The sequence below is a fragment of the Myxocyprinus asiaticus genome, chromosome 15 (assembly GCF_019703515.2).
Source record: "Myxocyprinus asiaticus isolate MX2 ecotype Aquarium Trade chromosome 15, UBuf_Myxa_2, whole genome shotgun sequence".
NCBI lineage: Eukaryota > Metazoa > Chordata > Actinopteri > Cypriniformes > Catostomidae > Myxocyprinus > Myxocyprinus asiaticus.
The window spans coordinates 21,412,036-21,425,985 of record NC_059358.1 but is presented as its reverse complement, the minus strand read 5'-3'; the positions used below and the strand labels follow the sequence as shown (position 1 = coordinate 21,425,985).

At 40.0% G+C, this 13,950-nt stretch overlaps 1 protein-coding gene across 1 annotated transcript in view; it reads left to right on the top strand.

The window, feature by feature from the left end:
- Nucleotides 1-1,682: 1,682 nt before the first annotated feature.
- The window catches only part of LOC127452993 (integrin alpha-8-like), a 142,106-nt gene continuing 129,838 nt past the window's right edge, over nt 1,683-13,950 (top strand). Inside the window, exons 1-2 of the mRNA XM_051718944.1 lie at nt 1,683-2,000; nt 2,448-2,581. Of these exons, the coding sequence (XP_051574904.1) occupies nt 1,825-2,000; nt 2,448-2,581 (310 nt within the window). The 5' untranslated portion in view covers nt 1,683-1,824. The remainder of the gene's footprint in view (nt 2,001-2,447; nt 2,582-13,950) is intronic.

Sequence of the window (13,950 nt, the reverse complement as noted above, 5' to 3'; positions counted from 1 at the left end):
CCCTATTCAAAGTAAAATAATCTGAAATTAATCCATTTGTTTGTACCGCCGATACAAGGTATCTATAAAGTAACTTAATCCAACCAATAATGTACTCCCGAACCCGTATATTTCCAAAATCTTCCGGCGTCAAGTGAGTTGGCAGCGATCGGAGTCTGATCATTCGCCACTGACCACATGATATTGATGAAACGCGTAATGTTGTCAGAAGAGCTGCGGCCCCTAATAAACCCCACCTGATCTATATGTATAAGAGATGTCAAAACTTAATCGATTAGCCAAAATTTTTGACAATATTTTTACATATAGGTGGATCAGGAAAATTGGACGGTAACTCTTACACTCGCTTGGATCTTTGTCCTTTTTAAGGATCAGACTGATCCGGGCTTGTGTCATGGTTGGGGGAAGCTTTCCGTTCTTTAATGATTCTGTATAAACTTCTAGCAAAAGTGGAGCGGAATTTGCCATGGTTCTAATAATCAGATGGGATTTTTTTCTCTCCTTGTAGGTGATTGTGTTTGCATTATGCATGTAGGCCACTAGCTTCATACAAATTAAGTCTAGCTTTGGTATTTGGAATCACCTTACTCAGATGTACAGGTGCAACACTTGCACGCTCCTGATGCTAGTGAGTTTAAGGAGAAGAATATGGGGTAGTGGGAAAAAGGGACACTGAATTAACCAACTGAAACTAATCAGATGCAATGTCAGATTTTTTTTTTTTTTTTTACCCATCCTCCCCATAGACGAATAATTTTAATTTGCATTTAGAGAATTTAGAGGGGAGTTTCAGTTCCAATTTAAACCAGCATGATCACACAGGAAGTATACATGTTGCTACCAAATTTCCTAGTATCCTGACATCGACCCCATTCTGCCGACCCCATACTGACAAGTGCCATCTCCCATCAGACTTTTGCTAACACTTTACAATAAGGTTCCATTCGTTAACATTACTTACTGCATTAGGTACTGTATAATGAAAAAAACTATTAACAATATATATTTTTTACAGAATTTTTTTTTATTTTTTATCTTTGTTAATGTTAGTAAATAAAAAAAAACAATTGTTTATTGTTAGTTCATGTTAAAAATGTCTTGATATAAAACCCTGAACGGTGTCTTAAGGTGTGGAAACCGTGGTAAAAGCGGAATAATTGACTCTGACCCATTGAATTATTGAAAAATAATGCACACTCGAGGTAACTCCGCTGCGCGTCGTGGCCGCATTACTACCACGGGTGTGCATTATTTTTCAATAATTCAATGGTCCGTTCTCAATTATTCCTTACTTAATTTCAACATATACTAATACAATTATATTTGTTAACATTAGTCAATGCACTATTAACTAACAATTAACAATTAACAAAGATTAATAAATGATGTAAAAAAATATATCGTTAATTGTTTTTTGTTTTTTTATAATACCTAATGCATTTACTAATGTTAACTAATGGAACCTTATTGTAAAGTGTTACCATAATATCAAAGAAACTTTTATCTATAGGCCTATTAATAATACCATTTTATATATGTTTAATTTGGAGAACAGATTATTTGTCTTTTGCCATAAAAGGAGTTGGCCGGATGCGCTGTGTGATGCGCAGGAGCCCGGCCTCTTGCATAGCTTATTATAATGTTAAGTAGGCAGAGAGCTCGCAGAGAAAGGCGCGCGGCTTGCATGAAGAAAGCAGCAGACGCACGGAGCGCACACTCAACTCATGACAGCTGATCACGGACGGTACAAGCTGCCAGTATCTTTCATTTTTACATCTCTAATCAAAACAATTGGATTATATTTGGAGACACTGTACTGAAGTCATGCTCCCTTGTTTTTCCCGCATGTTTTTTCGTGGAGTTTTGCTCATTTTTTCACTATTATGCGAAGCTGCTGCTTTTAACTTGGATTTGGAGAAGCCAACGGTTTACAGTGGACCAGAGGAAAGTTATTTTGGATACTCGCTTGACTTTTTCCACCCGACACAGGACAGAAACGCGTAAGTGGGATTATTATTATTATTATTATTATTATTCTCTGCCTGGTTTACCTTATTTTGGTGTTTAAGCTCGCAGAACCATCTTCCAGTGCCATATTAACCACAATATCAGAGGACATGCTTAGTTTGCTTATGCAAAACTAATGTTTTGAGACTTTTACCGCATATCCTTATGTGAAAACCCACATTCAGCACCACCAACGTGGACCAACATCAACTCCGCCTAAAGTTATATTGTAGTTCAGTTGCATGATTAATGACGCATATTTACAGCTAGACTGAAATTAAAACACTCGTAGTTTCATTAAATCTACCAGACCCCAAGTAGCCTAACTCACTTTTTTAATCGCTTTCTTTTCTTCTCAGTTATGTGGTATCATATACGTGTAGGTTTGTTTGATCTAGTGGGATGCTGTTGTGTGTATATCTATACCTTTCTCTTTCTAGCATGTCGGTGCTGGTTGGGGCTCCTAAAGCGAACACCTCTCAACCAGGGATTGTGGAGGGCGGAGCGGTGTACTACTGCCCCTGGCCGGCATCAGACCCAGCCTCCTGCCGCCAGATTCCCTTTGATAAAGCAAGTAGGTACCCTCATGAATTCCTTAAAATAATGCAAACAGAAGAGCTGAGAAAGAAATATGTTTTATAAACTGTCCTAACGTTTCTGACCTTTTTAAACATAAATTATCAAACATTTCAATTTGAATTGATGAGTACGCGAATAAAATTGTAGACTACAAATAATAGCGAGAATATGTTCTTCTGTATTATAGGTCTATCTACAAATGTCCTTCTTTTATAGTTTTTATATATTTTTATTTTTTTATTATTTTATTTTTTTCAAAGCAACAAAGCAACATTAAAAAAACACATCCAAGAAAGAGTTCATTTAACCGCGTATGGTTTGGTTTAAAATTTCAGGAGCGGTGTAATTACTATAGGTTTCCAGAGAAAGGCGCGTAAATTTACCTCAGTGCCTAATCTGCCACAATTAGACGTACATTGCGCGCGCGGGTCACCTGAACATTTTATCTTTGCATTTAAGAATTTTCTCACTCCCAGTGATTTGTTCCCCCTTTGTGTGGTTCGGAAAAGAAAAGTACACGAAGGTTGTAGGTATTGTGCAAGAGAGTCAAACTTGGAATGCCAGTTTGCGCAAAAGGAGGTGTGGCTTTTTTAGAGACACAAAACACTGTTAAATCACATTTAAATAGATGTTGTCATCTAGGTGGCAGATGGCATGAGTGTGTATTATATTTGTGGACTATTTTTAGGAGCCATGGCTTGCCGGGAAATACAGTGGTCAGTTTGGAGAGAAACGTGGCGTCTCGCGGACAGGAGACAGACTTGCGCGCTGTGGAAGGAGTCGCGCGGTTTTATTCATAGCATTCTCTAGAGGGAGCTTTGATCACAGTAATTACGCTTTTCCTGACTGTAAACATGGTTTCATTTTAGTTTATTTTAGCATCCACAATCAATTCAATATTAATAAGAAGCTGCATAAAAGAATGTAAGAATTGTTTTTCATTTCTTAGAACTGAATTACTGTAGGCCTACATTGTTGTTTAGTTCTTAATTATTGTTTTGTTGACTTGAATTTGATAGTGAAAGCACTTTTGCATTGGTCATATACTGTGAGGTATGGAATGGATGCTGCTGTGCACTGTGGGTTTGTTCTGAAATACTCAGATCCATGCGTTATAACCAGTGCTTTAATTGGGTGGGTACTCACCGGTACGCAGTGCCTGCACTTCTCTAATTTTAGTCAACAGAGAACCAGCAACTTTTCAGAGTCTTCCGGTACGATGTAATGTTTTTATTCAATGTAACTCAGAGATTCGATTAGGCCCACCAATTATTTTATCTGACCTTCCAAATTATTTTGATAAAATCGCGGTAAACATCCGAGCGCTCTCTGCGCAAAACTCAGCGGTGAGTTTAACACTCAACACGTGCAACAGCATTGGTGGTCGTCAAGCATCCGTGGTGCAGTACCGGAGGAGCGCGCATGTTTAAGCTTGTCTGGACATAGTTCAGAAAACCGAAACTTCAAAGAAAATACACAGGGAAATTTGCTTTTTGTTCTCCATTCTTTTCTGTAGTGCTCGTAAAAAGATTATGTAAATGTCACTGAACTTGTCTATGCATAAATACAGTGTTTGGTTCTATATACAGATGTGTGTCAGAGTTCACAATCCTGAACATCATCAAATAATTTCCCTTACGACACGGTACACTTGACATTGCGTGCTAATGCATATGGGGAGTTGTCCTTCCACACAACCTAGTTGAAACCTCTTTACAATAATGCCAATATTCTAATATTGGCTATGGTGTTTGAGCCCCAGCCTTTTAGGCACGAAGTTCTCCGCTATAAAAGCAGGTGCACAAACACCATTCCTCAGAATTTTCTTCCTTCAAGACAGCGATTCATCTCTCGTCTAGAAGCCCTCCACTGCTTCACTGTCGGCTATATGAGCCAGTGGGCAGAATCTTCACGGCAACGAGAAGACTCTCCGCTCCCCTGCAGTGTTCCGGCAAACATCACTCCGCCTCTCAGCTTGACGCTTCGCTGGTGAATGGGCCGCTTCAGCATCCTGATTCCCCGCAACACTTCGGCAGGTGTTGTGTGTCCTTACAAAGCAATTATATGTTGTATATTTTGTGAAATATAAATATTTTAGTGTTCGTTGTGTGAGAGGCACATCCAGGCATCAGACCAGCATGAGAGCTGCATTCTCTGTCTGAGCCATGCCCACGCAGACTCTCATGGAGACAGACTACCTTCACTGCGAGGGCATGAGTCTAAAGACGCTGCGCACGTGAATCGCCATCATTCTGAGGGACGATTCAGCCTCTCGTGCCCTCCCACCCGCCTCTTCTGTGATACCCGAGGGGTCACACGAGGAGGCACGGCGGGGCCGTGAGTTTGAGCAGGTTAAATTTGAGGTGGTCCTCATGCCGGCACATGCCCTGCTAGCCCCTCAATCTCCATGCAATGTGTCTATGCCGATACATTATGTGCGTGATGAGCTCCGGCCCTCCGCAGGCAGTTCTGATGCTGGGGATGATGACTATGTCATGTCTCTCGCTGCATCAGGTGAGTGGTCAGTGGATGATGCTACCGCCCCTCCCCCCAGCGAGGGCTGTTGAAGAGCTCGATATCAATTGGTCTCCTTCAGAGGAACCTACACAATCTCGCCTTGATGAATGGTTTTTGCAGTCTGGACGCAGTCAAGCAACCGTGTCTCGTAGATCTGCCCCGTTCTTCCCTGAAGTTCATAACGAACTGTCAAAATCCTGTGGCACGCCCTATTCAGCTCGCCCACGCAGCGATTACATCCTATATAATGTGGATCACGAGGAAGAAAATGGTTATGCCCAACTACCCCCCCTGAAAGAGGCGGTAGCAGCACATCTCTGCCTCGCGAGGAGCAGGGCATTGAACTCATGCCCCGTTCATCTTTCTAAGCCGTGCCGACTAATGGCCGCACTGGCTGATAGAGCATACACAGCGGTGGGCCAAACTGGTTCAGCAATCCATTCGATGACGGTACTCCAAGTTTTCCAAGCTAAGCTCCTCAAACAAATGGACGAGCAAGGCTACGATCCAGAGACATTCAAAAAGCTTCGCACCGCTACGGACTTAACACTGTAAGCCACGAAAGTCACCACACAGGCTATTGGCAAGTCAATGAGCAACCTGGTAAAAACCCCACACCAGCTGCCTCAGCGCAGCCAAATGTCACCGTCGAGCCGCTGGTAAAGCCACGCAAGCCCCGGGGAATGAATATTGTTGATCAAAATGTTGTTCAATATGTTGTTTTCTGTGTCTCACATTAATCACATGCAATAAAGCACATTATGCACAACTGCTTCCCAATGGTGAGCGGCACATTATATCATGTATGACCATACAAAGATTCCAAAAGAGTACAGTGCTCGCATGGGACGCTCACTTTTTCAATAAAGGGCTTTACCATTTACCATTTTTATAATGAATTACAAAGATTACAGCACTCGTCGCACATGCACGAGACTCTCACACTTTTTCAATAAAGGGCTTTCCCACTTCAAAGCCTCACATTACGCTTCGGCCCATTCTAGTCTGAGACGCTTCAATCATGCGCTCGCGACGCACCCATTCAAAATGTTAACTCAGAAACAGATCTTATCACACATCTGTCCTCAGGACTGCTTTGCGTAAATTTTTCTGAAGCACGCGTACTTCATATTCCAATTGCACCTTGTTACAGGCGTTTTTTTCGATTTGCGTTCGAGGGAACTGCTTATCAATTTAAAGTCCTTCATTTCGGTCTGTCTCTGGCTCCCCACACGTTCATGAAATGTATCAATGCGGCGCTCGCCCCATTGAAAATGAATGGTGTGTGTGTGTTTTGAATTACCTCAGTGATTGGTTATTACTAGCCAATCAGAGGCACTACTGAGCGAACACAGAGACTTGCTGCTTTGCCATATGGAATATCTGGTCTAATGTCAACTGGCGAAAAGCACACTTTTCACCTGCCAGTAAATCTCCTTTTTAGCACCTAATAACAAGTGCGTACAGACCATTCTTCGGTGTCTGTTTCAGTTCAAACTGAAAAAAAAAAATTACCACTGAAGTCATTCTCATTTTCATGTGCATCGCGGTAAGTCAAGTCATTTTTATTTGTATAGCGCTTTTCACAACGCACCTCGTTTCAAAGCAGCTTTACAGGAAATCATGCATTAACAAAAAAAAATTTAAACTGTAATATCTATAATGTCTTACACTGAGCTTTGTGTAGTTTGATTAAATATGATTGTAAAATGTGTGCAGAAATGAAATAATACAAAATAATTGTATTTAGAACCCCTGTGAGCAAGCTGAAGGCGACATTTTCGGCAACTTATTCCATGATTCCTGATAATATCTCCAGGGGAAGCATATATTAGGAGAAAAGCAGAGGTCCTAAACTGATCCCTGTGGCACTCCATACTTAACTTTTGTTTGATTTGACAATTCCTCATTTACACATACAAAGTGGTAGCGGTCTGATAAATAGGACCTAAACCATGCTAATGCAAGTCCACAAATGCCAACATAATACTCCAGCCTCTTCAAAAGCATGTTGTGATCTATCATGTCGAAAGACAGCACTAAGATCTAAAAGCAATTGGAGAGAAATGCAGCTGCGATCAGATGATAAGAGCAAGTTATTTGTAACTCTGTAAAGTGCAGTCTCTGTACGGTGATGGGGCCTAAATCCTGATTGAAATTGTTCATATATTCCATTTCTCTGTAGAAATGAACATAGTTGGGAGGACACTACCTTTTCTAGTATTTTCTACTTAAATGGTATGTTTGAAATCTGTCTGTAATTAGCCAATTCTCTATGATCAAGCTGTGGCTTCTTAATAAGCGGTTTGATAACTGCCATTTTAAAGTTTCTTGGGACATGTCCTAAGGATAGCAAAGAGTTAATAATATTAAGAAGAGGTTCTGAGATTACTGGAATACCTCTTTTAAGAGCTTAGTTGGTACTGGATCTAACATACATGTTGTGGCTTTTGATTTTTTGATAAGTTTTGTTAGCTCTTCATGACCTATGACAGCAAAGGATTGAAGTTGCTTGTGAGCACAATTATGAGACACTGTTTTCTAAGGTGCTGTGACAGTTGATTGCATAGTTCCAATTTTATTTCTGATTATTTCAATTTTATCAGTAAAGAAATCCATGAAGTCATTACTATTGTGCTGTGACAGAATATCTGGTTCAGTCGATACTTTATTCCTAACCAGTTTAGCTATAGTACTGAATAAACACCTAGGATTGTTGTGGTTATTTTCTATGAGTTTGCTCAAATGTGCTGACCTGGCAGCTTTTAGTGCCTGTCTGTAGCTACAGACACTATCCTTCCATGCATCGTGAACTACCTCTTATTTTGTATTCTACCACTTGTGCTCCATTTTCCGAGCTGCTCTCTTGAGAGCATGAGTGTGATCATTGTACCACGGTGCGAGGCTTTTTTTCTTTAATTTTCTTCGAAGAGGGGTGACTATCAAGAGTGCTAGAGTAGACTGTATTTATATTTTCTGTTATTCAAGTTCTTCTAGACTTTTTGGCTTACTGAGTATGTGAGACAATTCTGGAAGATTATTAGTGAAGCTGTCTTTAGTGGTCAAAAGAATAGTTCTACTTGAACAATAGCATGGTGTAGATTGAGTGACATTAGCTGATCGCAACAAACAAGAGATGAGGTAATGATCTGAGATGTCATCACTCTGCTGTAGAATTTCTATAGTATCAACATCAACTCCATATGACAGAATTAAATCTAGCGTATGATTATGGTGATGAGTTGGTCCTGTCACATTTTGTCTGACTCCAAGAGAGTTGAGAATATCGCTAAATGCTAATCCCAATGTGTCATTTTCATTATCTGTGTGAATGTTGAAGTCACCAACAGTTAAAGCTCTATCTACACTACCGGTCAAAAGTTTTGAAACACTTGACCGAAATGTTTCCCATGATCTTAAAAATCTTTTGATCTGAAGGCGTATGCTTTAATGTTTAAAATTAGTTTTGTAGACAAAAATATAATTGTGCCACCATATTAATTTATTTCATTATAAATCTAAAATGTAATTTAAAAAAACGTTTTTGAAATTGATGACTTGGACCAAATAATAAAGAAAAGCAGAAAATAAGTGCCCAGCATATAGATGGGAACTCCTTCAATACTGTTTAAAAAGCATCCCAGGGTGATACCTCAAGAAGTTGGTTGAGAAAATGTCAAGAGTACATTTCTGGAAATTCTAGGCAAAGGGTGACTACTTTGAAGATGCTAAAATATAACACAGTTTTGATTTATTTTGGATTTTGTTTAGTCACAACATAATTCCCATAGTTCCATTTATGTTATTCCATAGTTTTAATGACTTTTCTATTATTCTAAAATGTGAAGAAAAAAAAATTATAATAAAGAATGAGTAAGTGTTTCAAAACTTTTGACCGGTAGTGTACATTAACTACTAGATCAGATAGAAAATTTGCAAATTCACCAAGGAAACCAGAGTAAGGCCCGGGTGATCTATTTACTGTAGCAAGGGCAAGAGATGACAGAGATTTTTTTATTGTATCTGATGGTGTCACATTAAGCATTATTAGTTCAAAAGACTGAAACTTATATACTGTCTTCTGAGTAACACCAAAAACTTCATTGTAAATTGCAGCAACACCTCCTCCTCGACCCTTCAGGCGAGGCTCATGTTTATAACAATAGCCTGGGGGAGTAGAATCATTTAAACTAATATATTCATCCTGTTTAAGCCAGGTTCAGTCAAGCAGAGTGCATCCAAACTATGATCTGTAATAATTTCATTTACAATTAGTGCTTTGGTAGAAAGAGATCTAATGTTTAGTAGCCCTACTATGATGTTTATCTTCAAAAAAATGTTTTTCAAATTTGACCATAATCAAATTTTTTCTAAATGATTTAGTGAGAGTTTTGTGTTTAGTAGTTCAGGGAACAGGCTCAGTCTCTATGTGATATCTATGTGATACAGTCTTGTGTTGTAGTTTATGTGGCCTATGTGACATCTCAAGGCAGCTAGCTGACGTTCGGATTAACTAGTTTGTCTGCTTCCTGACCTGGGCCCCAGTTAGTCAAATACTATCATTATTAAGACTATGAGCCAAATTACTAGAGAGGAGAGTGGCACCTTCCCTGGAGGGATGGAGTCCATCTCTCTTCAGCAGTTCAGGTCTACCCCAAAAACTCTTCCAATTGTCTGTAAATCCTATGCTATTCTCCAGACACCACTCAGACATCCAGCCATTCAGTGAAACGAATCTACTATAAACCATGTCACCACGACAAGCAGAGAGGGGGCCAGAGCATATTACAGTGTCTGACATAGTTTTTGCAAGTTCACAAACCTATTTAACATTATCTCTAGTGATCTCTGACTGGCGAAGCCAGACATCATTAGTCCCAACATGAATAACAATTTTAGAAAATCTACGTTTAGCATTAGCCAGCACTTTTAAATTTGATCTGATGTCAGATGCCTGAGCCCCCGAAATGCATTTAACAATGTTGGCTGGAGTCTCTATTTCCACATTCCTTACAATAGAATCACCAATAAGGGCTCTTTCAACATGATCCTCAGTGGATGCATCACTGAGTGGGGAGAATCGATTGGAAACCTTAACAGGAATGGGAGAGTGGTGTCGCTTTGCTGAGTGAGTATGCCGCCGAGACGTCACCCAATCGCCCTGCTGCGGGGGCTCTTCAGCCAGAACCAAATTGTGTGTTGGTTGCTATACTACCCGCATCCGAATCAGTATCTACCGGCTTCTCTTTCTCACTGACCTCCACTAGCATGTCTCTAAATCATTAACCTTCTCCGTCAGCCTGACTAATTTCTTTCATCACATGTAAATCCCTCACTGCTGATGGAAAAAGCTATAGTAAACATGTGGCATGCAATGCAGGAAGAAATAACATGAGAGAATGCCATGACTTTTGTTGTTGTTGCAATTGTTTGTTGTTGTTGTTATGGTTGTTCTTGAGCAGCGAGGGTTTGAGATCGATGTGGTTCCTAATCAGCAGATGTTTGAGATTGATGCAATAATCTGTGTAAAACACAGTGGAGAAAAACGAATGCACGCAGTCGAGACGCGAGATGTAGACAAGCGGAAAAAAGAAGAAAAAAACCCTGAGAGAAACGGGTGCACGTGGTATATTACACACAGATGAAACAGTAGAAAAGTGGAAAAACCAGAAGAACAAGGTAAAATGGCAAAGGATAAAACAATGAACTTATAAGAATAAGCAATGCTAAGCAAGCTAGCAAGCTTCAAACACTCGCGCAGCGTGCCGTCAGCAACAGGAACAGGAACAGGAAGTGACGTCACTCCCACAGGGACAGGTAACTCGCCACTGTCTGGCTGCTCTAGCACCATGGACAGTGCTAGCCTTCTACTAACAGGGTGTTTTGCTGGGTCAAGTTTTCAGAAATAAAGTGCTAACAAATACATCCAACACAGGTTGGGGCATGGTGTGTAATGTACGCCCAAATTTCGACACCTGGAAACAGGTGAGAAACGGCTGTGACATGTCAACTGTCAGAGTCTTTCTAGCTTTGAGAGCTTTTCATTCCGATATTATGAATCACCACCTTCTGATTCGTTCGGAAAACACAACAGTAGTGGTGTATATATGTCGCCATGACACACTGGCCCACGAAACACAAGTATGCACTTCCCTGGTGTGACTCCTTCATTCTGTCATCAGCAAAGTCCGAGTAGACATGGATCAGTTCTGTTAATTGCGCCAAAATGGCCCAATCAGCCATGGTTTCCAGAAATGATAGAGATGTTATACAGCTCGCCATGGGAAATACCACTGAGGAGGGATCTCCTCTCTCAGGCGCAAGCAGAGATGGTTAGTAACGCACTACATTTACTCCGTTACATTTACTTGAGTATCATTTGGGGAAAAAAATACTTTTAGAGTAGGTTTAAAAGTGGACACTTTTTACTCTCACTCAAGTACATTTCTAATTATTTATTTTTTTAACTTTTACTTCTTTACAATGGGTGGTGTTCCTGTCGTTACATTACTGGGTTTAATTTTAGTTAATGTGTAATTTATTGAGAGATTATTGAATGGGATTTTTACGAGAGCGGAAGTTCACACAGCTGCGTACACTGCTGACACAGACTGTCACTCAAGTCATCAATGCTGCAGCATCAAACTCTTCAAAGTGAAACACTTTCTTTGCTCTGCACAGTGAAAAAAAGAATAGTTTCGTCATGCAATGCCTTCATTTAACACCAAGACAAGCTGATATTTCAAGATTAAAATCTCAGATTCAATCTAAGGCAGCACGCTTAGGTAAGTTTTGGCTCTAATGCTAACATGGGCTTTTCTGTGTAATGTGATGGTCATTATAAGGGTGATAATGTAACTGGGCTCTTATGACATCAGATTTAAATGTACATTTTTAAATCAGTGCAGCAATATATCAGTGCGCTTTGTCCCGCATCCCCCATGTCATGAGCAGTATTTACGCATTTACTGGAAACTATTTAATCTACTTCGGGCGGATTAACTTTATAAATCCATGTAAACATCCAAGTTAAGTGTAAATGCCGTTTGCTCTGCCGTTTGCATGATTGACAAATGGAGCACGAACAGACAGCTTTTCTGCGCGTGCACAGCGAGGCACGCGCATGAGAGATGTGCAGGCGCGAGGCGATCGTATGGCAAAGAGAGTGGCTGTGTCCGAAATCGTTCACTCATTCACTATTTCCTATATAGTGAATGGCAGTGAGTGCACTATATCTCAGCAGTGAGTGAACAAAATGAGTGATTGAATTCGGATGCTGACGTATACACCGAGCTTCGGAGCTCTGGGGCTGTCGCAGAAACAACGTCACATAGGAACTTTTAAAATACTTGGACTTTACTTGTTATTCTTATTAAAAAATATATTAATACAATATATCTTCATTCTTTTTGTCATTTTTAATATATACTGTATGTTAATATAAAGAGTAAACACATTTTATCAAATAAAGAGTACATTTTAAAATGTATCTGTATGTTTTGCCTCTATATCTTAATATGTTATTTTAATCAAGAAATTATTTGTCAAAAAGAAATTTAATACATTCAGCATGAAATAAAACATTGCAGGAGTGAAGGAAGCAGTAAACTCCCTGCTGGTACGTCTTCCCCATGGTGGATTGTGGGCAATTAACCATTGTCGAGTGTACATCAAATGTACACTCGAAATTAGAGTGCATTGTGGGTAAGAATGAGTAAACAAAAGTAGGGAATGAGTGGCTCATTCAGAATTCAGACACTCCTACAAAATGGCAGACACTCGAAATAGTGCACTATATAGTGGATAGGGGGCGGTTTCAGACACAGCTAGTGTTCCATGACTGAGGTTATAGTGCCCTATGCACATTAGGCTGCGTACTCTGCATTTAGGGAGCGGTGGTACTGCTGTACAGAACTAATGATCTAAATTCTTTCGACACTGAAACTGTAACTACACTGAATTAAGAATCCATTCAGGACTTTAAAAGCTATGAAATAGCGAAAGTAGGCATTAATAAAGCATGATCTTGCTTTGGTTTATATTTCAGCATTATATATAATTGTTAGAAGTGTTTCCATACCTCTCTTCTTATTGACAAATTCATCAAGATCTGACAAGAGCCCTTAAAGGGATAGTTCACCCAAAAATTTTAATTCTCATTATTCTTGTGTTTTTGGAGATTCACATTCTTCTCTGCATATCGCCCCCTGCTGTGCAGGGAGAAGAATGTCTAGCAAAAAATGACAAATATTGATCTGTTTCTCACCCACACCTATCATATCACTTCTGAAGATATTGATTTAACTACTGGATTCTTATGGATTACTTTTATGCTGCCTTTATGTGCTTTTTGGAGCATCAAAATTTTGGCCTACAGAGCTAAAATATTCTTCTAAAAATCTTAATTTTTAAGTATCTTCTCTGGAAGATTATGTTGTGTAGTGCGGTGTTATGGTATTCTGTTCCCCATATGCATTAGCACGCAATGTCAAGTGGCCTGAGTCATAAGAGAAAGTCTTGGTTATGTACGTAACCTCGGTTCCCTGAGACGAAGGGAACGAGACATTGCGAATGCTAGCCGCACTGCAAGACTCAGAGTTTTTCTGAGGTGCGAGCGATGTGCTCCTTGTCTCGAGGAGACGAGCCGGTGGTCTCATCCCATCGGGGCAAACGAGCGTACTAGGGAATGGGAGAGTGTCTGTGTGTGCACACACAAGAAAGGGGGGTTAAAAGAGCTGTGAACAAATGGAAAATAAGTGAAGAGTTCAGACTCTAGAGGGAGGGCAGAAGTGCTGTCTGTTTTTAGTTAGTATAACACACACACCATTCATTTCAAACCTCCACTCC